The sequence below is a fragment of the Giraffa tippelskirchi genome, chromosome 3, assembly GCF_054371585.1.
Source record: "Giraffa tippelskirchi isolate mGirTip1 chromosome 3, T2T-mGirTip1v1.2.pri, whole genome shotgun sequence".
NCBI classification, from domain to species: domain Eukaryota; kingdom Metazoa; phylum Chordata; class Mammalia; order Artiodactyla; family Giraffidae; genus Giraffa; species Giraffa tippelskirchi.
In genome coordinates, this window is record NC_137277.1 from 56,677,437 (window position 1) to 56,700,689 (window position 23,253).

General features: G+C 41.5%; 1 protein-coding gene across 1 annotated transcript; it reads right to left on the reverse strand.

The window, feature by feature from the left end:
- Positions 1–235: 235 nt before the first annotated feature.
- On the reverse strand, positions 236–21,729 carry LOC145542585 (phosphatidylcholine transfer protein-like). Its single transcript, XM_081581657.1, has 6 exons — positions 21,500–21,729; positions 8,224–8,338; positions 4,630–4,709; positions 3,040–3,211; positions 1,985–2,052; positions 236–879 (listed from the first exon to the last, which is right to left on the reverse strand). Exons 1-6 carry the CDS (start codon positions 21,638–21,640, stop codon positions 829–831), a joined length of 627 nt encoding a protein of 208 aa, XP_081437783.1. The 5' UTR covers positions 21,641–21,729; the 3' UTR covers positions 236–828.
- Between the last annotated feature and the right edge of the window lie 1,524 nt (positions 21,730–23,253).

Genomic DNA, 23,253 nt, shown 5'->3' on the forward strand with positions numbered 1-23,253 from the left:
ACATCTCCAAATATTCTAGAAGAGAAATCCATTTCTTGCCTAAAAGACAATTTATTCAATGCTGTGTGTAAAACAGGTTGGCTTCTATTAACTGCCAGAGCTGTCTTGATGCCTCAGTATCCAGAAATTCAGAGCTAATGAAGTACAGACAGCCTTCTCCAGTGGCAGAGAAAAACCTAGACACCAGTATTGAAATAATTGTCACCACACTATACATATAGTCAGGTCTGCAACATTTTTCAAAATGATTTGTAATTGAAACTGCTCATGATCCTTTACAAATAGAAATGGGGAGAAGCTTGGTGGATTATCATCTCAAATCAGACAAATCAAGTCAACAGAGCAAAAGGGAAATGGACATGAGTCTTCCACTCTTGGTGTACTGCGAGTCAACTCTGAAGGTAATGCAACTGCAACAAGAAGTCACCCTCTTGTGTTGCAAAAACTCACATGTGGGAAGGAGACAACTTGCTCAGGTCAGTCACTCTTTGGTAGTGTTACCAGTCCTCCACCCACCATCCCCCTAGAATGGAACTGTGGAATGACTGGGTTCCCTCCTGAGGATTCCCCTTTTAAAAAATAAACAAGCAAGGGTTTTCCTAATCTGACCCACTTTCTACAGCGAAACAAGGCAGTGTGTTCCAGAGTGGGGAGAATGGGAAAGGAAGCTAGGCATCAGGCTGGCACACTTGGGCACAAGGTGCTGGAGAGTGTGCAGGCCTCTGAGATGGCAAAATGACAGACATGCTGAGCATCAGTAGTTGTGGCAATTCCAGGGACAACATTCATGAGCAAAAGGCTCCCAAATTTCTCTTAGGTTCTCCTCTGCTACCTCAGGCAGGCATCCTCCAAGTCAGCCAGGAAGCCAGGAATTCCATTCTGCAAAGAAAAGGAGACTGTCATTTCTGTGTCCTCACAGCAACTACTCTTGATTCTCACTCAGGATGTGGCAAAGGTGAAGGAAGATGCCTTGGGGAATAATAAATATGACAATAGTGCTCCTGTTAAGATTTCAACAGAATGTTGTCATTGATGATGAAAAAGGTAAGACTCAGGGCAGAGGTAAGGTAGGGGCCACTGTTGTCAGACCTTGCATATTTTAACTTTTGCTAATAGAAAGCTAAGATAATTCTAAGACACTGTTTTTTAAAAGAAAAAGAAAACTCAGGAAATGGGACTTGGCTGGGCTGTGTGATTCTTCCAAAAAGATGAAAGAAAGGACTTGCTTTACAGAATTAGAAATTGATAAGAATTGGGAGCAAGAGGCAGGATATGTCATCCTTTAGTGTTGAACATTGCCCAGACTTTCCTCAAATGTTGTTTTGGTTACTCCTTCTCTACATTGTGGAAATATCCATCCCCATTTTTATTTTGAGGGAAGAAACTGATGGCCTCCCTAGATTACATAGTCAGAAGTAGGACCAGAATTCAAACTATGATGTGTTTGACTCAAGTTTGTGTACTTTTTCTCTCTCCCTGGGAATTGGTGAGCCCACCAGCCTATAAGTAGGACCTCACAAAGCAGACTGAACGGTCTCCATGAGTGATTTGCGTACCACTGAAGTCCCTTCACCTTATAGAAAGAAAACACAAAAATCAAACCGGCTTGAACATATCTCATTGTCTCACAAGACATGTTGGCCTAACTCCTCCATAAGCAGATAAAGGGCCCACAAGCACCCTTGTTCCTACAAGGAGCCGGTTATTGTCCAAAGGTTCCAGAGAGTGATGCTGGTGGGATCTTGGTGGGAAAGTAGGGTGGAGCTGATAAAAAATATCAATTCCAGGTAAAGATTCTGGTCTTTTGTCCCAACCTCACTCCTAGGTGTTGGCAACCCCAGTCCTAACCAGAGTCAGTCAACCATGCTGCTTCATAAAAGAGCATCACGAGGCCTGAGATTGCACATCTCTTCAATCTAACAGCCCCACAGGCTAAGTCAACACTTGTCAAACACACTTCCCCTCCTGCCTCTGGGGGTCTCACCTTGGCAACCAAGTTAATGATCCAGGATGGAATCCAGCCACCAGGGTTTATGAAGCAATTAATGAATACTAGAGAGGGAAAGAAAGGACAATTCAAAAAGAGGAAAAATACAGCAGCAAACATCCAGGTTTATATTCAGGCCAAGAAATTAAGGAGGGAAGTAACACAATTCAAGTGGACTCTCCCATCTCCTTTATGGGAGACTTATACACACACTTTGGCAAACAGCCAAGGCACATTCTGCTGCTGTTTATTAAACCCGTGGCAAATGCTAGATGAGGAGGGCATGGCATTCCACTCCAGTATTCTTGCCTGGAGAATCCCCATGGGCAGAGGAACCTGGCTGGCTACATTTCATAGAGTTGGACATGACTGAAGTGACTTAGCATAGCATTGCATAGCATAGCATAAGTGCCAGATATTTGGATATATATCTCATTTAATTATTTCTCTCAATTATCTTAATTATAAAAGTTGATAAAATTAAACTCCAGTTTATAAACAATAAAATTGAGACTTAGAAGAGTGGGGTGATACACCCAAGGTGGCAGATCTAACACACATCAGAACTACTGTTCAGATTTTACTACAGTCTCAAGGCCACACCCATTCCAGTCCAGCAGGTGGCCACATAAACCCCTCCCAGATTCTCTCCTGAGTATGGAACTCAAGGCAGACAGGTCCCGAGTCCCTTAGTTTTTGCTGAGTGAGAGGTACTTCCTCAGAGATGGTCCCACCAGCCTTCCTGCCCACCTCCAACCAGAATGTGCAGTACAAGAGCAGCCTGAAGTGAATTCCTAAACCTTTTGATTCACTTTGATGTCCTGATTTCATTTGGACAATGCAAGAGCAAGTAAAAAACAGGTTGATCAGATTTAAACATCCACCTTGCATTGTAGCCCAACTTCAGGGGTGAATTGAGTCTCCTCTGTTTCCTTTGGACCCATGTCCAGTTCTCTGACCTCAGGGAAAATGCATCATGCAGTTTATGTGCCTCACAGTTACTGCAGCCTTCACAGGGCACACCAGCACACCAACAGGTGCCTTCTTTTTACCTTTGCTCCGGTTACTGCCATCACTCTCCACCGCCAGCTTCACCTGGCACTGCCTCACCCGGATGAAGTCTGACCTCTCCGGAAACTGTGGCACCGAGGTGGTCTTGGCCAGGATCACCTGAATCTTCCGCCCTCTGAAGTCCAGTTCTCGCCGCTGCTGCAGATAGACACACTACACTGCCAGTCAAGGCAAAACAAGAATGAAACCTTTCAGATGGGTAGAAGGAAAGCCCACACGTCAGAAGCAAAAGGAAATTATTTTGTTGCCTCCACTTGGTGTTTGCTCCCTTAAACTGTCAGTTCACTTCCTGCTTGGTCTGCCTAACTTCCCTGCAAAACCCTGTCGCCTCCCCCCTGGTATTCTCTTTTCATAGCAGGCATTGTGTACATACTCAGTTCCTAAGTGGGGCCTGACACTTTGTGACCCCATGGACTGTAGCCTGCCAGGCTCCTCTGTCCATGGGACTTCTCAGGCAAGAATACTGGAGTGGGTTGCCATGTCCTCCTCCAGGGAATCTTCCTGACCCAGGGATCAAACCCACAGCTCCTGCATATCTTGTACTGGCAGGCAGATTCTTCACCACTGAGCCACCTGGGAAACTCAAGAGCATGCATTACCCACCTGTCAATGATTTCTTGCTGCTCTAATTATGAGGGGAACCCACTCCTCTTTTCTTCGGTAAAGCAATGAGATCTCAGAAGGTTGGTCCTTTATCAGCTGTGATCCTGGGTAACTTAATTTTGCCGAGATTCGGCTTCACTGTGTAAGAAAAAAGGGTAACGCTGCCTCTAGACAGGCTTGGTGGAGGCTTTGGAGAAAGACTGGAGCAGAATCTCACTCAGGAAACAGTGGGGTCATTGCTCTCTGTTCTCCCCTAAAGCCCTAATCATCGACCGCTGTGCAAAGAGGATGGTCAGGCAAGGTTACTCACACCTGGTGGCCACAGGAAGCTATGCGGACGCCCAAATAGTAGCAGGCAAACGTCCTCACTGGCTCTGGTTCACCAAGAGAGATATAATCATTTCATCTCAGTAAAGATTCACAGGCCAGCCACTATGTCTGTGGCACTATTACAGGGAAGAGAATTAGATTTTAAGAAACAGAGCAGGAAACACACACACACAGGGTCCAGAGCCAATGCTGGCGGAGGAGGGGAGGTGGAGAGCTGGAAATGTGGGGCCTGAGTTCTATCCCCGAGTCAGCTGCTAACCACCTGTCTGTGCACCTCAGTCACCTTAACTCTCTGGGTCCCTGCCTCCTCCTCTACTGACTGAGGGAGCGAACTGAATACTCTTAAGGAAAAGTTGTTTTCAGGCCCCCAAATGGGTGGTACAAGGATTTTCTAGGAAAATTCTCAGGAAAGTATGAGCTGCCTTCCCACAATTATAGATGCTCCATGTATTCAGACGCAGAAATCACACTCTGAGGTCCCTGAAAGCTACACAAGAAGCAACAGCTTTAGCAGATGCTTATGCAAGAGTCAAAGACAATGTTGTCCATACCTTCTGGATATACCGCCATTGGGTTATGGCCATGGGGAACAAAAACACTTAGAAAGCTGAATAATAGTATGCATTTGAAAAGGATACATCTCTGCTGGAAATTAAAAAAGGGAACTCCATTTTCATGTAGGTCACTGTTTCTCCATTGCATTCTGTTTCATAGGCTTCTATTAAACAGAGCAAAACCAACAACACAAAAGACGTTATTGCATCTGGAAGTCCCTTTGGCTTCAATTAACAAGAAGCTTTGATACAACAACCTTGTAGGGTGATAAACCACTAACTCATGAGGCATTGAATTTTAGAGAAAGTCAGATATTTAGAACCACTGAAATCTTGTCCAGGGACAGTGTCTGGTAGATATAAAAACACAGTAAAAATAAAAGAACCCAACAAAACTTGTTCATTGTATACCACAAACAACATTCTAAGACAGAATGCAGTGAAATAAAATTAGGCATCCAAAAATAAAATTTCAAGTTCTAAAATCTTGCTAATCATCAGATGGTACTACAGTACCAACAATTTTTCTGTTGTGACCTTTCTCCTCATCTTATATTTTGTGACATATTACAGGTGTCCTGGAACTGAGCAGCCCAGTTTAGAAATGAAGTTTCCAGAGAGGTTAGTGTTCTTCCTAAAAAGCTAGAAAGTAGCTTAACTATGTTAACTGTAAGTTTCTTGCCTCTCTCCCATGTTGTTTTATATCACAGTTACATGGACCAAATCTCCTTAATATCCACTATGCTATTCTGTGCAAGTAGCATCAGCTCTTGGAGAGAGAGAGCAAAGTGATGCTATGAAGTGCACAGCCTCTGCCCTCAAGCTGTGTGGGAAGCATCTAACTAACCATTTAGAGAAGGAGCCAAGCCTAAGCTTCTGAAGGAACCAAGAGAACCCCTTGAGAAGGTGCTAAGAGCACAGAAATGTGTTATTTAAATTCAGCTTTTGAAAGAAAGAAAGCCTATTAGAAGCAGACCATGGAGTAAAGAATTTATCAGTCCATTACTACAAGGGGTTGAAGATGACCTTGAAAGGAAGAGAATGCGTGGACATCTGCTGCTTTTGCCTGCTCTGCTATGACTCTCCCTTTCTTGCACCAGAATCTCATTCTCCTTCAGGGCATCAGCCTTTACCTCCTTCTCCACTATGTGGTTTAAGCAGAACTGTTCAGTTCAGTTCAGTCACTTAGTCGTGTCCAACTCTGAGATCCCATGGACTGCAGCACGCCAGGCCTCCCTGTCCATCATAACTCCCGGAATTTACCTAAACTCATATCCATTGAGTCAGTGATGCCATCCAACCATTTCATCCTCTGTCATCCCCTTTTCCTCCGACCCTCAATCTTTCCCAGCATCAAGGTCTTTTCAAATGAGTCAGCTCTTAACATCAGGTGGCCAAAGTATTGGAGTTTCAGCTTCAACATCAGTCCTTCCAATGAACATCCAGGGCTGATCTCCTTTAGGATGGATTGGTTGGATCTCCTTGCAGTCCAAGGGACTCTAAAGAGTATTCTCCAACACCACAGTTCAAAAGCATCAATTCTTCTGCACTCAGCTTTCTTAATAGTCCAACTCTCACATCCATACATGACTACTTGAAAAACCATAGCTTTGACTATGTGGACCTTTGTTGGCAAAGTAATGTCTCTGCTTTTTAATATGCTGTCTAGGTTGGTCATAACTTTCCCTCCAAGGAGCAAGCGTCTTTTAATTTCATGGCTGCAGTCACCATCTGCAGTAATTTTGGAGTCCCTAAAAATAAAGTCAGCCACTGTTTCCACTGATTCCCAATCTATTTGCCATGAAGTGATGGGGCCAGATGCCATGATCTTAGTTTTCTGAATGTTGAGCTTTAAGCCAACTTTTTCACTCTCCTCTTTCACTTTCATCAAGAGACTCTTTAGTTCTTCACTTTCTGCCATAAGGGTGGTGTCATCTGCATATCTGAGGTTATTTATATTTTTCCCAGCAATCTTGATTCCAGCTTGTGCTTCCCCCAGCCCAGCGTTTCTCATGAGGTACTCTGCCTATAAGTTAAATAAGCAGGGTGACAATATACAGCCTTGACGTACTCCTTTTCCTATTTGGAACCAGTCTGTTGTTCCATGTCCAGTTCTAACTGTTGCTTCCTGACCTGCATACAGGTTTCTCAAGAGACAGGTCAGGTGGTTTGGTATTCCCAGACTGACTCGGTGTTAATTTCAGGGCTGGGAAAATGAGCAAAACATGGTCACAGTGATTAGTTCAGGGAAGGCATATGTGGACAGAATCTTGGCTTGCCACTCTAGCAAGTTTAGGTCCAAAAGTGGCTTTGTAAAGGTTCTCAGATAGCTTACAGAAGATTTGAGAGCACCAGAGTTAGGTTAAGAACCTCAGGATTATTCCAGAGAAGTCAAACTACTGCAGCCTCTGGACCATACTCAATAGCGTGGACTGTTGCTAGCAAGTACCACACATCAGAGGCTCTGCAAATGGCTACAGCAGATGACTGAACCAGAACTGGTAGGGAGATGGACAGAGAACATCTGGCTTCTCCCTTGAATATATGGCACCACCATTCCCCATAAAGTAAGAGTATTTGAAAACAGTATGTTGCCCTAAACCATGACAAACATTCCCAAGGAAATAATATATGATCCAGGCTGAGGTGATAAGAGCCAATCCTGAGACTCTGGATGCCATCCGTAGGAAAGTTCCTGTTCCTCTGGGGTTGTGTACTTGGTTAGAATGTAAGCCTGCATCTTCTGGTGGCCTCTCTGCATGACACAGAATCTGCCTGAGAATGCGGTCAATACAGGAGAAAACAAAGTCAAGCTGGAGAAATGAACTATTATGTGAAGCTATCCTGGAAGCCAGCCACGCATGGATTTTCAATGTCATGAACCAATAAACACTTTTTTCTTTCATTACACTGCAATTTGTTAGCTTTTCTTCCTTGCAACCAAGATTCCTAACCACAGCAAGTGCCTGTCAGGGTTTCTGGCCCCTGGGCTAGCTGTATCTGTTCCACTGTTCCTGGGACAGCAGGGACCACTCCCCACCCTAAGTGCCAGAAAGATCTCCTATCTAATGCCACTCATAATTCTCCATCATTTCTAGGGAAAAATATAAGAAGTGTATCCAGGTGGCCAGCCTAGGCCCTTGGATCTCTGGATTCTCCTCCCAGGCTAATTTCAGATTCTGCTACTCCAACAGCCCAAAAGCACCCAACTCCTCACAGATTTAAAAAAAAAAAAAATCATGTTGTTTCATGTCTTCCTCATTTTACTCATACCGTTCCCTGGGCCAAATGTCCTTAACCCACTCACCCTTCACTTTTCACCTCACCATGTGAAATTCTTGCTGTTTATAAAACTTTGATTCAATTTGTAAAACAAAGCTCAGATACCACCTCCTCCAAGAAGCCTTCCATGATCTTCTGGGTGTATATGTATATATACACAACACACTTGTAGTAAGTTCAAACAGGAGCAAACAGGAGAGTGAATCTATTAAAGTATAAAAAGGAAGTCCTAGAAATATTGAAGGCATATTTCAGCCCAGCACCTCAGATATTTAGCCAAAATTTAAAATGAACATAATATAATAGAAACTAAACCTATTGATCTCTGCTGGTTAGAGAAAACAGCAATAGATTCTACCTTCTAATTGATTTTTTAAAGGAATACGTGTCACTCACCTGTAACTTGTGGGATCCGCCGTCTTATGTAGCCTAAATCCATAAAGATATCTGCAAGTAGATCTGGTGGAGCTCTCAGAGTACCAAAGACCTTATACTCATAAAGTCCAGTAGGCTGTAAAATGAGAACAGGTAGAAACAACCTATTGATTCCCAAGTTGCAATTACACAGCATATGAAAAATAGTTCCTTGTGCCATCTTACTACTGAGCATCTCCTCTGCAGTCTTGGTAATGCAATGGTGAAAAAACAGGTGAAGATCTTGTTGTCATAGTTCTATTTGTTCTTTGCCACAGGTGCTGGTGATAGGTATCCAGGTAATTTAAGTAGGATAGAAGAAGGTTATATGATAAATGGTGTCCAGTTTTGGTGGGCTGGTGGTTTATTGTATATCATCAGGTGTTCAGGGAATGTCTCTATGAGCAATTTATCAGAAGAATTTGTTCTGAGTATTAGAAGGAGCTGGCCATGGGAAGATGAGAAAAGCCCATTCCTGGTAGGGAGAGGGTCCACAGGCTGATGGATTGTCTTAGTCAAAGAACAGAAGGTCAGGGAGACCAGAGAACTGTGATCGGGGACAGTGATAGGAGCTGAAGTCAGAGAGGTAGTGGGGGCTGGGTCCAAAGGGCTCTGTGAACCAACGTAATGTGAAAACAGATTTTATTCTAATAGCTATGGAAAGCCAGTCAATAACTTAAAATAGGGAAGTGATTTTTAAAAAAAATAGTTCTTGCTTCTTGGTAGAAAATTGATCATAAATGAGTAAGGAGATGGGTTAGAAGACCAGTACAATGATCCAGAGAAGAGAGGTTGATGATTGGCCAGAGAGGTAACGATAATGATGGGGAGAAGTCAGTAATTTAGGGAAACATTTTGGCAGCAATGTCAACAGAAATTGCTGACAGCTTGGCTGTAGAGACAGCGATAGCTAGAACAAATCTCGTAACATTTGCTTAAGCAACCAGGTAGATGGGAGATCCATTTTCTGAGAGAGAGAAAGCTTACAGAGGTGGTGACCTGAGGGCTGACCAAGAGTTCTACTTTGAGCATGTTGAGCTTGAAGTGCTTATTAAACACTCATGTGGAGATGTCACATAGGCAGAGTTCAGACTATTTTAGATAACCATGAGCCATAATGAAACCCAAAACCTTACTGTTTCACCGATTCCAAGATGGAATTTTTCAACAACTGCCTTTTTTTTTCCTATAAAACACTTGTGTATAAAAGAATGAAAAAGGGATACATGTAGATAGAGAACAGATTTGTGGACACAACAGAAGAAGGAGAGGGTGGGACAAATTGAGAGAACAGCATTGAAACATATATATTAACATATGAGAAATAGAAAGCGAGTGGAAGCTGTTGTATAACACAGAGAGCTCAGCCTAGTGCTCTGTGCCAACCTAGAGGGGCAGGATGAAGTGGGGGAGGAATGGAGGAGAGGTACAAGAGGGAGGGGATATATGTATACTTATGGCTGGTTCATGCTGTGGTATTGCAGAAACCAACACAACATTGTAAAGCAATTATCCTCCAATTAAAAATGTTTAAAAAGGAAAACAAAAGAACGAAATGGGGGAAGAAACGCCAGCTTCAAACCATCCTAGTCCTTTTTATTTAGAAAAAAAGATCATTTCTAGATTTCTAGGTATAAGAGATTGTCCTTGTTTTCATGTTAAGCCATATTCTGTGAGGCTGTAGGCTGGAGTGGATACACTTCACTCTCTGTACAATGGCAATTAATTCCTGACCTCCCCCTGCCAAAAGGTTTATTGTACAATTCCTGACCCTCTTGCCAAAGGGTTCTTTGTTAAGGTTAAACTAATGACTTAATTCCAGGAGAAAAGCAAACAAACAAAAATGAACCTTTTAAATGTACCTATACTTTCAGGTGCTAACGCAGTCCTAATAGCTAATCAAACATGAATGAACCCAAGTTCTTAAAGACTGTTCCAAGAACTTATGTGAAGTCAAGGTGTGAACGCGGAAATCTTTCTAGAGATCCTGAGGCTTCAAGGGTCTCCTGACTTAGGTGGCATGACAATAATTCTCAGTTTAGGAATCTCAGATGTCTGTGAAAGTACCTGGCAGAAAATGGAAAGTGACATTGAAATTGAATTCATAAGGATGTTTCAACTCTAAGGGTATATAACTTTATACCAAGTGTTTCCAACCAGCAAATGAGAATCTGATAGGTCTGACCCCCATGCATGTTGTGCCATGGATGCCCCACAGGAAGGACAGGACTCAAGAGAAAAGTCCTCCTTCTCCTCCTGCCTCCTCTCGCCAGGTTCACAGATGGCAAGAGGATGAGGCTTTATACCCAGCACACATCTACACCCACACGAATTTTAGTTAGCTTGGGAAGACAAACAATTAGCTTCTGTTCAGGAATAGTGTGGCCCCATTTTCTATATACAGTGAGCAAAAAGGATAGCTATGTATAGAGATTATGATCTCCCCAACTTTACATGAATTAGCTTTGGTTATCTGGATGAATTAAGACAAACTGCTTCCTGGAACTAGATCCCACCCCTCCTGAATATAAATAATATAAATTGATATAAATTGATAATTTTAGCCCTTAGTGACTTCAGTCCTGTAATATTACAGAAAAGAAAAAAGAAAGCCCTCAAGGAAGAGAAAAACAAAACAATGTGATTTACGTGAATACCCAAGAATGAACTATTATGACAACTTTCTTTAAACACTCCCTTCATGGCAGGACTGACAAATGACGGAACACCAGAGGACAAATTGTGGGATGACATCTCTCCTTGTCCATCAATAAAATGTTCTTTCCAGGTGTTTAGCAAACCCATCCAAATTCTTGCATCAAAGAATCATTTCCTTTGAAAGAGGACCTCAGCAAGCAACTTCATTTTGTCTTTGAAAAAATTAAGTGAATTTTTATAACTATAAAAATAATTCATATTAATTTAAACAATTATAAAATGTGAAGAAAATTTTAATGGCATGTAATGTTAAAATCCACAAATACCTAATTTCACTATATGATATATTTCTTCTCTTTTTAAAACTTTTTATCGAAGTACAGTTGATTGACAATGTTGTATTAAATTCTGCTGTTTAGTAAAGTGACTCAGTTATAGATATACATACCTCTTTTCCATAGTCTTTCCCATTATGGTTTAATTTATCACAGGATATTGAATATAATTCCTGGGCTATACAGTAGGATTTTGTTGTTTACCCATCTTATATGTAAAAGTTTGCATCTGTGAGCCCCAAACTCCCAATCCTTCACACCTCCTCTCCATCTCCCCCTAGGCAACCACAAGTCTGTTCTCTATATCTGTTAGTCAGCTTTTTTGCATAAACATGCTCATTTGTGTCATACTTTAGATTTCATATATAAGTGATAACATATGGTATTTGTCTTTCTCTTTCTGACTTGAACTTCGCTTAGTGTGATAATCTCTAGGTCCATTCATGTTGCTGCAAATGGCATTATTTCATTCTTTATAATGGCTCAGTGATATTTATATATATATAAATACCAAATCTTCCTTATCCTTTCATCTGTCAGTGGACATTTAGGTTGTTTCCATGTCTTGACTATTGTAAATAGTGCTGCTATGAACATATGGGTGCATCTATCTTTTTGAATTATAGTTTTTCTGATTATATGCCCAGGAATGGGATTGCTGGATCATATGGCAAACCTATTTTTAGCTTTTTGACAACCTCCATAATTTTTTCCATGACTGCATCAAATTACATTGCCACCAACAGTGTTAAGATGTTCCTTCTTCTCCACACTCTCTCCAGGATTTATTATTTGTAGATTTTTAATGATGTCCATTATGACTGTTGTGAGGTGGTACCAGTGTATTTTGGATTTTCATTTCTCTAATAATTAGTGATGATGAGCATCTTTTCATGTTCCTATTGGCCATCTGTATATATCTTCTTTGGAGGAACGTCTGTTTAGGTCTTCTGCTCATTTTTTGATTGGGTTGTTTGGTTTCTGTTATTGAATTATAGGGCACGTTTGTATCTTTCGGAAATTAAGCCATGTCAGTGGCATCATTTGCAAATATCTTCTCCAAGTCCATAGTTTGTCTTTCCGTTTTGTTTATGCTTTCCTTTGCTGAGCAAAATCCTGTAAGTTTCATTAGGTTCCATTTGTTTATTTTTGCTTTTATTTCCATCGCCTTAACATGTGGCTGTCCAACATTCCTAATACCGCTTGCTAAAAAAGCTGCATTTTTCCCATTGTATATTCTTGCTTTCTTTATCAAAGATTAATTGTCCATAGGTATGTGGGTTTATTGCTGAGCTATCTATTCTGTTACATTGACCTGAATGTCTGTCTTTGTGCCAGTACCATGCTGATTTAATTACTGTAGCTATGTAGTATTGTCTGAAGGTTATGCCTCCCGCTTTTTTCTTTGTCCTCAGGATTGTTTTGGCAATTCATTGTCTTTTATGTTTCAATATGAATTTTAGAATTATTTGTTATAATTCTGGGAAAACTATCATGAATATGTTGGTAGGCATTGCATTAAATCTGTATTTTGTTTTGAGTAGTACGACCATTTTAACAAAATTTTTCCAATCCAAGAGTATAGGAGGTCTTTCTGGGTTTTTTTTTAATCTTATTTAATTTCCTTTATTAATGTTTTACATTTATCAGTATGTAAGTCTTTCAATTCCTTGGTCATGTTTATTCCTAGGTATTTTACTTTTCTGATTCATTATTAAAAGTTTTTTTTTTTCACATCCCCTTTCTGATATATGACTGCTAGCATAAAGAAATGCAACTGATTTCTGTATGTTAATCTTGTATCCTGCTACTTTGCTGAATTCATTTGTAAGTTCTAATATTTTGGTGTGAAGTCTTTAGTGTTTTGTATATGGAGCATTATGTCATATGCATATAATGACAATTTTACCTTTTCCCTACCATTCTGAATATATTTTATTCTTTTTTCTTGTCTGATTGCTATGACTAAGACACATGTCTTCAATACTATGTTGAAGAGAAGTGGTGAGGGTAGGCATCCTTGTTTTGTTCCCTATTTTAGTGGGAAGGCTTTCAACTTTTCACCATTGATTTTTATGTTAGCTGTGGGTTTGTCATAAATAGCTTTTATTATATTGAGACATGTTCCCTCTATATTCACTTTCATAAGGGTTTTATCATGAATTGATGGGAAATTTTATCAAATTCTTGTTTTGTATCTATTAAAATTATTATGTGGTTTTGTCTTTTCTTTTGTTGATGTGGTGCATCACAGATTTATTTGTATATGTTGTGCCAGCCTTGTGGCCCTAGGATGAATCCCACTTGATCATGGTGCATGATTTTGTTATGTGTTGTTCAATTCAATTTACAAATATTTTATTGAGCATTATTGCATGTATATTCATCAAAAGATATCGGTCTGTAATTTTCTTTTTTGGTAGTGTCTTTGTCACCCTTAGCATGGTGATGGTGGCCCCATAGAATGTCTTTGGCATGTTCTTCTCTCTTCAAACTTTAGGATGAGTATCAGAATGATCAGTCTAAATTTTTCTTTGTGTGTTTGGTAGAATTTGCCTGTGAAGCCATCTTGTTTTGTACTTTAATTTGTACAGATTTTTTTAAATTAAAGATTCTATTTCACTTCTAGTGATTGGTCTGTTCAAGCAACCTATTTCTACTTGATTCAGTTTTGGCAAGCTGTATGATTCTAGAAAGTTGTCCATTTCTTCTAATTTGTCAAATTTGTTGGCATATAATTGTTCATAGTCTTTTCTTTTTTATATATATTTCTTCAATATCAGTTGTTTTTCCTCTTTCACTTTTTATTTGGTTCATTTGGTCTTCTTTCTTTTCTTCTTGGTGAGCCTGGCCAGAGGTTTATCCAATTTGTTTACCCTTTCAAAGCACCAGATCTTGGTTTTATTGATTTTTCCATTATTTCTATCTCTATTGGTTTCCTCTCTGAACTTTACTAACTCCTTTCTTAAGCTTCTTTGAAGTTTTGTTTGTTCTTTTCTAATTATTTTAGGTGGTGAGTTTGATTATTCACTTGAGATTTCTTATTTCTTAAAGAAGGCCTGTATCAATATGAATTTTTCTCTGAGAACTATTTTTGCAACATTTCATGGTGTTTGTATAGTTCTGTTTTCATTGTCATTTTCCTTTAATTTTTTTGTTTAGTTTCTCATTTAAACACTTTTCAGTAGCATGCTGTTTAGTCTCCATGTTGTTTCTTTCTTTTTTCGTTTTTCTGGGATTGATTTCTAGTTTCATGTCATTGTGGTCAAAAAAGGTGCTTGAAGTAATTTCTATAACTCTTAAATTTGTTGAGGCTTGTTTTGTGCTCTAGTATGTAGTCAGTTGTAGAGAATGTTTCCTGTGCACTTGAAAAGAATGTGTATTCTGCTTTTTTGTAATAAGACATATTTCTTTTAAGTAAATAATAATTCTTTGCAACATATGTTACAAAATGAAAGCGACATGGTATAAATGGGTGGTGTTCTTATTTTGAAAATGAAAGTCACTCAGTCATCAACAAAGATCGTGGCATCTGGTCCCATCACTTCATGGCAAATAGATGGGGAAACAATGGAAACAGTGACAGACTTTATTTGTTAGCCTCAAAAATCACTGCAGCCATGAAATTAAAAGATGCTTGCTCCTTTGAAGAAAAGCTATGACCAACCTGGACAGCATATTAAAGAGCAGAGACATTACGTTGTTGACAAGGGTTGGTATAGACAAAGCTATGGTTTTTCCAGTAGTCATGTACAGGTGTGAGAACCGGACTATAGAGAAGGCCAAGTGCCAAAGAATTGATGCTTTTGTACTCTGGTGTTGGAGAAGACTCTTGAGAGTCCCTTGGACTGCAACGAGATCAAACCAGTTAATCCTAAAGGAAATCAGCCCTGAATATTCATTGGAGGAACTGATGCTAAAGGTGAAACTCCAATACGTTGGCCACATGATGTGAAGAACTGACTCATTAGAATAGACCCTGATGCTGGGAAAGATTGAAGGCAGGAGGAGGGGGACAACAGAGGATGAGATGGTTGGATGGCATCACCGACACAATGGACTTGAATTTGAGCAAGCTCCAGGAGCTGGTGATGGACAGGGAGGCCTGGCATACTGATGTCCTTGGGGTCATATGACTGAGTGACTGAACTGACTGACTGTTCTTATTTTAAAGAATATAATTTTAAAGCTATGGAAAGATCATGCCTAATTTATTTTCATGAGTTATTTCTGTTTCCAAACAATTTTACAAATGTGAATATTGTGAAATAATATTCCATATAAGCCTGGTCCATAATTATAATTTTTTTCATTTTGAAAGTGGTAAGGTTTATTAGAGATAAATTTTAGAGTAAAGGACATTAATATTTGAGTGTCTTTATACATTTCATAAATCTTTAAGATAGTTGCTTTCTCTACACAGTCACCAGCATGAAAGGAGCATCTCATCAAGATTGGGTACCATTGTTTGTACAAAAGAAAAGAGAATAAATCAGTTTATTTGGACAATGTTTTTAGTATTGATGTGTAAATCTCTTGCAAATTATATAAACTCTTTCAACCTGTTGTTATACTTGCCAACCATATTAACACTTCAGTGATTTCAAACAAGTTTACTCAAGATGTTCTTGACTTTTCCTAAAGCTCCTCCAAAAAATCAGTTCTAAGAATGGCTCATTTTTTCTTAATTTAAAGTAAAACACATTGCATGGTTTTCTATACTCCATTTATAGGATATTTCATTTACTACACTTCATATATCCAGAGAATTTTTCAATGGTAGAGAATCAGTGACTATAAAGTGTATAATACAATTAATAGAAGAAAAAATATTTGTTAGAGTACATACTATCTTTCTTGCAGAGAGAAACCCTATGGTCATGTGCACTGCTAATAAATTTTCTGGTCTCCTATGCAGGCAGAAGTGCTATATGGCACTTCCTTTCTGTTTTGAATGTACACATGATATTTACAACTGCAGAAGCTATTTTGTGACAAGAGGATGTGGACTAAAAAGATTCAAAGAGTTTTGCCAGCCACATTGATAAGCTGATCCAAATCAGCAACTGCTGACCTCTAAACTACTTGTTAGCTAGAAAAACAAACCTCTCTTTGATTGTCATTTTTATTTCAGTTTTATTTTACTTGCAATTCTAATTATTGGAAGTAAATCTTACTGATGATGAATTTTACTTCAGTTCTGTGATCCTGGAAAACAGAAGTTAAGAAACTCACTCATCCTTTGTGTTCCAGAAAACAGCTTACCACTAAAAAACCCTTTCCCCCATGATTTGGATGAGAGTCACATATACACCCCTTGTTCACTTGTCACAAGGCCAGACACGATGCCTCTAAATTCCCTTTCTATGTCCCATAAATGATCAGCTAAACTGCTTACTCTACTGACCAATAGGAACAAAATGCTTGTTAACCGAACTAAAGTGTCTGTCCTCCCTCCAGGCCCCTAAACTTGGCCCAGCCTCAGCCGAGCAGCATCAGATCCAGCCACCATTGAGAATAGATTGGCTCTAGGGTAAGAAATTCTCTGTTACATTCTCCAGTTAGATCACCTTCATTTCACTCCCCAACGTGTGGCTTCAGCCTTGCTGACTTAAAAAAACAAGACTTTTCTGCCTCACTCCTGAGACACTCTGAAGTTTATGGTCAAAGCATTCTGCCTACTATGATAATCCCCAATCCTTGGCAAATAATCATTTTGAATGAAAGTCCTCTTACTAAGTAAAGGGTTTTTTTTTTTTTTGACTTTAAAGTGTACTGTTAAATACTTTAAATATAAATATTCTATTAAAATACTTAGAGAAACACTACTGCCTATAGTACATTTATTTATCCTAAGCAGAATAAATTATGTAAGAGGTAATGTGTTTACATATGAGAAATGTCTAAATGTCATAAAGCTTGTATTTGACATTTGCAATTCCTGCATAGGAGTAATTTCTACAGAGGAGTAATACCCACTGTGCCTACACCTGCAGCCTGACCTAGAGAAAGGCATCACTCATTCTCTTCAATTATGGTGTTTATCTACATTTACATAAGTAGCTACAAGACAGCCTTGATAAATCACATCTCTCTAATCCTGTCAGTATGCACTTGAGTGTGCATTGAATTTCCTTTGCCTCTCCTAGAAGAGCTCATTTCCATCTCTCATGGGCCAGGAAGCCTCTCAAACCTACCACTGTGGCAGTATCCAACACCAACCTTCTATGGCATGTAATAGGCTCAGAAGGTATGAAAAGTAAACATTTTTCATTAAGGAAAATCATTCCAAATGGCAGATATCAAAGCTGCAGCTGCCACTGGAAAGTGTGTACCACGACAGTTAAGAAGAAAGACAGCTGACTAAATCTGATTCAATATTTGATATCTCTCCAAAAACACATGGCAAATTTAATCCTGAAGGACTGCAGAGAACTAGGTAAAATAACACTGATAGCTAATGTTTACTGCGTCCTTACTAAATACCAGGTCCTGGGCTGAGTGCTTTACAGGGGTCACCCCACTTAACGTACACAATGAAAACACGAGGTATAGACCATCAGTAAACTCATTTACAGACAACAAAAAAGAGGTTTAAAGAAGTTCTGAGAAATTCCCTGAAAAGTTAATTCTGTAGAGACAAGAAGTAGCTTGGTGTTTGTCTGGAATCGGAAATGGGAACAGCAAGGGACTGCAAATGAACAAGACGTTTCTTTGGAGGTTACACAAATGTTCCAAACTTAAACTCTGCTGAATGTTGCATAACCCCATAAATTTACTAAAAATCATTGAATTGTGCACTTTAAATGAAAAAGAATTTATAGGAATTAATAAATCTTTAAGTCTTTTAATTATATTATGAAACTCACCCAATGTCATACAACAAAGGAATTTGACTGGAAGTTCTTTAGTTGCAATAGAACCGGGACTTGAAGTCAGCGATGTGACAGCAGAGATCAAAGTGTATTATCCTGCCTTCAAAGAGTCACTGACCCCTCCCAACATATTATTAGATAAATAATGAGCAGTTGGAGTGCACACAGCCATAGCCAGAGTACCTTATAACTTATCATTTCCACCATAACTCTTTCAAATGACAGGGGTGCTATTGTATTTTTCAACAGGAAAAGGGTAAAGGCCTCTAGACACTGACGACACATGATGATCAAGGAGGCCATGGGCAGCAGCCCCGAGCCTAGCTGCTGAGGCTCAGGGCACACCTATGGAAAGTGTACGGCCGCCAACTTATGGGAGCTCTCTGGAAAGACTTGTAGCTTACTTCAATGTACTATGACTGCCCTCGGGCCCAGAACAGGGGGACATAAGACTTATATTATGGTTGATAGGGATAGGAACAGTTCTAAATACCCATCCTCCCCCCAGGAGGGAGGTGGGCCCTGCTCCATGTCAATACACAATGGAAACAATACAAAGCCAGGCTGTTGTGGGATAAAAGGCACAAAAGCAAAAGAGCACAAGCCCTTCAAGGGACGCAAGGGGAGTGGTCAGGGCTGACGGAGGACAGGACCCATGTGGAGGAGTCAGGGGCCCTGGACCAGCCTAGTCCCCTGAGCACAGCCCACCTGGCAGCACTTGCCCACTCTCAGAGTCAGGGGAGGAGTGTATCATAGCACAGGTCTGGAGGTAGAAAGCTGAGTTTCAACCCCAGTGTGAGTCTTGAGCCATCAACTTAACCTTTCCATATATCCATTTCCAAATTGGTGAAAAGGTGATAGCCTGTATACTGCCTGGCACTATATAGTGACAACACAGCACCTATGTGCGGACTAAGTCAGTGCCTGCAGAGCACTTAACTGTGCCTGGAGCATAAGAGAGAATGCAATGAGTTAGCTATTACTGCAGGTATTATTATTTTTTATGCAATCAACAGGGCCATTGGAAGGGGAATGATAAGCTCACAACCTCTTTCGGGTGCTTGATTTCAGGTGTGCAGGATGGAAGGGAAAGGGTGGAAGGCCAAGAAGCGAGTCAGAAGATCACTGCAATTCTAGGTAAGAGGTGGCACTCAGAGTGACAAATGTCAAGGCAAAAAACAGAAGGAAAAGGGCCCAGACATCAGATACATCTGAGCAGTGAATTGCCAACATCCGGCAAATGCCTGGGTGTGGCCAGTGCAGAAAATGAAGTGATTTTATGCAGAAGATAAAAGGATTTTTTCCTGAAAACATGTCCATTTTTGCAGCAAGGTAAATGCTTAAAAGACACTCAGAAGTTAATTCTGCCTGCTCTACAATGAGCTTCCTGCTCATCCTTTTGTACCCAGTGACCCTGGGACAAACAGAAATCCAGAGCTCCTCCCTAGTCTAACAGTTTAATACTCTGGTCTCTGCCAGGAAACCTGCACTTCACTTCCCTTGCCTAACGGTCGCTTTTAACCTGTTTACCATGCAGCAGCTAGCACACAGAGCAACCGATGACAGGCCATCATTCCACGTGGCCGGGTACCTGGCTCCAAAGGCCTGTGGGCACATCCGCAACATCATTCCTCCTACCCTTTAACTTTCCCCCTGACTTTTTTAAACTTTTTCTTCAGGCTAAAGTTATTCATGGGGTCGCAAAGGGTCGGACACGACTGAGCCACTCAACTGAAACTGAACTGAAAGTTATTCGGTGCAATTTACAAGGAATGGGGCAGCACTCAAAAGGAGCAACTTAGTGAAAGGACTAGAGAGGATGGTAGGTCCCTTCTCAGCAACACTCCTCAAGCCACACATACCACCCTGCACATCCATTCTCTGAAGAGCCAATCGTTTTTCTTCCTGGATTCAATGTTAACATACTCCCCTCCACACAGATACCACTGGCACCCACCCGGGAGCGAGGCTCAGGTCCCTTACAGGCAAGAGGGTGGGACTAAGGAAGAATCCTCGCACCCACACTTTCACTCTGTCTAGAGCTCCTCCCTACTCTAACAGTTTAATACTCTGGTCTCTGCCAGGAAACCTGCACTTCACTTCCCTTGCCTAACGGTCGCTTTTAACCTACTTACCATGCAGCAGCTAGCACACAGAGCAACCGATGACAGGCCATCATTCCACGTGGCCAGGTACCTGGCTCCAAAGGCCTCCGGGCACATGCGCAACTCCATTCCTCCTACCCTTTAACTTTTCCCCAGACTTTTTAAACTTTTTCTTCAGGCTAAAGTTATTCATGGGGTCCCAAAGAGTCGGACACGACTAAGTAACTGAACTGAAACTGATCTGAAAGTTATTCGGTGCAATTTACAAAGAATGGGGCAGCACTCAAAAGGAGCAACTTAGTGAAACGACTAGAGACGACTGTAGATCCCTTCTAAGCAACACTCCTCAAGCCACACATACCACCCTGCACATCCATTCTCTAAAGAGCCAGTCACTTTTCTTCCTGGATTCAATGTTAACATACTCCCCTCCACACAGATACCACTGGCACCCACCCGGAAGCGAGGCTCAAGTCCCTTACAGGCACGTGGGTGGGGCTAAGTAAGAATCCTCAGACCCACGTTTTCACTCTGTCTAGAGCTCCTCCCTACTCTAACAGTTTAAAACTCTGGTCTCTGCCAGGAAACCTGCACTTCACTTCCCTTGCCTAACGGTCGCTTTTAACCTGTTTACCATGCAGCAGCTAGCACACAGAGCAACCGATGACAGGCCATCATTACACGTGGCCGGGTACCTGGCTCCAAAGGCCTGTGGGCACATCCGCAACTCCATTCCTCCTACCCTTTAACGTTTCCCCAGACTTTTTTAAAACTTTTTCTTCAGGCTAAAGTTATTCATGGGGTCGCAAAGAGTCGGACAGGACTGAGAGACTGAACTGAAACTGAACTGAAAGTTATTCGGTGCAATTTACAAAGAATGGGGCAGCACTCAAAAGAGCAAGTTAGTGAAAGGGCTAGAGACGATGGTAGGTCCCTTCTCAGCAACACTCCTCAAGCCACACATACCACCCTGCACATCCATTCTCTGAAGAGCCAGTCGCTTTTCTTCCTGGATTCAATGTTAACATACTCCCCTCCACACAGATACCACTGGCACCCACCTGGGAGCGAGGCTCATGTCCCTTACAGGCAAGTGGGTAGGGCTAAGTAAGAATCCTCAGAGCCACGTTTTCACTCTGTCATTAACTTGTAACAAACCACTTGCCCTGTCCGGTCCCCCTACCCCCGCCCCCGGGATCACCCCCCAACCCCCGTCCCCCGGGGGCACCCCAACCCTGCCCCACGAAGACGGGCGCCCGGCGGTCCTCCAGGGGCGGACATCTACCTGGTCCAGCAGCCCGTAGACTTTGAAGCCCCGGTCCTCCACCAGCAGCTCCCAGTCGGCCCTGGAGAGTGCGGGCTGCCGGAGCTCCTCGCAGGCCTTCAGGAACTGCTCCTCGGAGAAGTCGCCGGCCTCACGATCCATCCTTCCGCAGCGGCGGCCCCGGGGCCCGGAGGGGAGCGGAGACAGGCAGGGCTCGTGTTCGGAGGCGAGCCGAAAGGGTGGCCCAGCGCGATTGGCAGGGACCGGAGAGGGACTGGGACGCGGCTGGGGGGCGGGGCCTCGAGGGGTGTCGGGGGCGGAGCCCATGGGGGCGGGGCCTCGAGGGGCCGGCCTGGAGGTTTGGGCTGACCCAGGGCTGCGCGAGAATGGAAAGGAAACAGAACTAGAGAAAGGTCGGACTTGATCTGAGGAAAGGTGGAGGGCTTAGGAAATGGGGAGGCTTTCAACAGGAAGAGAAAAAGAAGACACTACTGCCAGCTCAGAAACATAATTTCCAAACCTGCTTGCATGTCTCTCCTTTGCTTTCTCTGAAGAAGGTTTGGGAAGGTCTCAGAGCAAATTCCACTCCAGTACTCTTGCCTGGAAAATCCTATGGACAGAGGAGCCTGGTAGGCTGCAGTCCATGGGTTCGCTAAGGGTCGGACACGACTGAGCAACTTCACTTTCACTTTGCACTTTCATGCACTGGAGAAGGAAATGGCAACCCACTCCAGTGTTCTTGCCTGGAGAAACTCAGGGACGGGGGAGCCTGGTGGGCTGCCGTCTGTGAGGTCGCACAGAGTCGGACACGACTGAAGTGACTTAGCAGCAGAGCAGTTTAGTAGAAGTGGGAGGTGAGATGGACAGAGTGGAAACGCTTGAAAATCTCAGGAGTCAGATGCTAGAGCAATGTTCGTTTTGCTCTATTATGCACTTTAAAACATTGTTCTGAGAAGAGGTCCGTGGGATTGCCCAGAAGGCTAAATTAGGGGTCCATGGTACAAAAAAGATTAAGAAACCTAATCCATAATAGTAGGGTGCCACCACTGGGAGGGTGAAAGATGATCTAAAAAGGTATCATGGTGTCCATCCAAGATTTCTGCTGCTTGTATAAATTAGATCTTTTGTAACTCAAAGACGTTTTTGTTCCCTGAAGTCCATTTGTTTTACTATATTTCTTACCGCCTCAGTGTACTTTGGTTTGAATAAAGTGAACAGTTTAAACATCAAATCAGATAACACCACATGGATTCCGGTAAACTCGCAACCCTTTCCTAATCTGTAAAATGGGGTAAAATTTTGCCACCACTTAGAATTGAGGAGGTGACCACATAAGATAAACATAGAACCTGTTTGCAGAGTGCCTATCAAAGTAAATATTTATAAAAATTTCCACTTGCTTTACATTACTATATTGAAATGTTTCTCTTTCTATACTTGAAAGGAAGACTTGAAGTTGATGGCAAACTCTACATTTATGCCCATTTCCAAGAAGAGAAATAAAATGAGACTTGGCAGCATAAATGAATTACGCCTTTATTCAATTCAGTGCTGGTTCTGTTCTGTTTCATGAGGATGGAAAGAGGGATGTGGTAGTTCCTGACATAAAATGCATGAAAGATCAGAGACTACTGTTTTTATAATGCCTTTTAAGTTTAGTCATTTTATAAAAAAACATATTTAGACTAAATTTCAATTCTTTTCAAAAAGAAATTTCTTCAAAAACCATTGACTCTGAAGTATTTTCATATATTGTCAAGGAATTCTATTTTTAA

Excerpts from the sequence above, each read along its gene's own strand:
- LOC145542585 (XM_081581657.1), bottom strand. The coding sequence starts at position 21,640 with ATGGATCGTGAGGCCGGCGACTTCTCCGAGGAGCAGTTCCTGAAGGCC. Across the intron at positions 4,710-8,223 it reads GCGGATCCCACAAGTTACAG|AAGCCTATGAAACAGAATGC; the intron begins GTGAGTGACACG and ends TCTGTTTAATAG. Across the intron at positions 880-1,984 it reads TCATTAACTTGGTTGCCAAG|AATGGAATTCCTGGCTTCCT; the intron begins GTGAGACCCCCA and ends TTTTCTTTGCAG.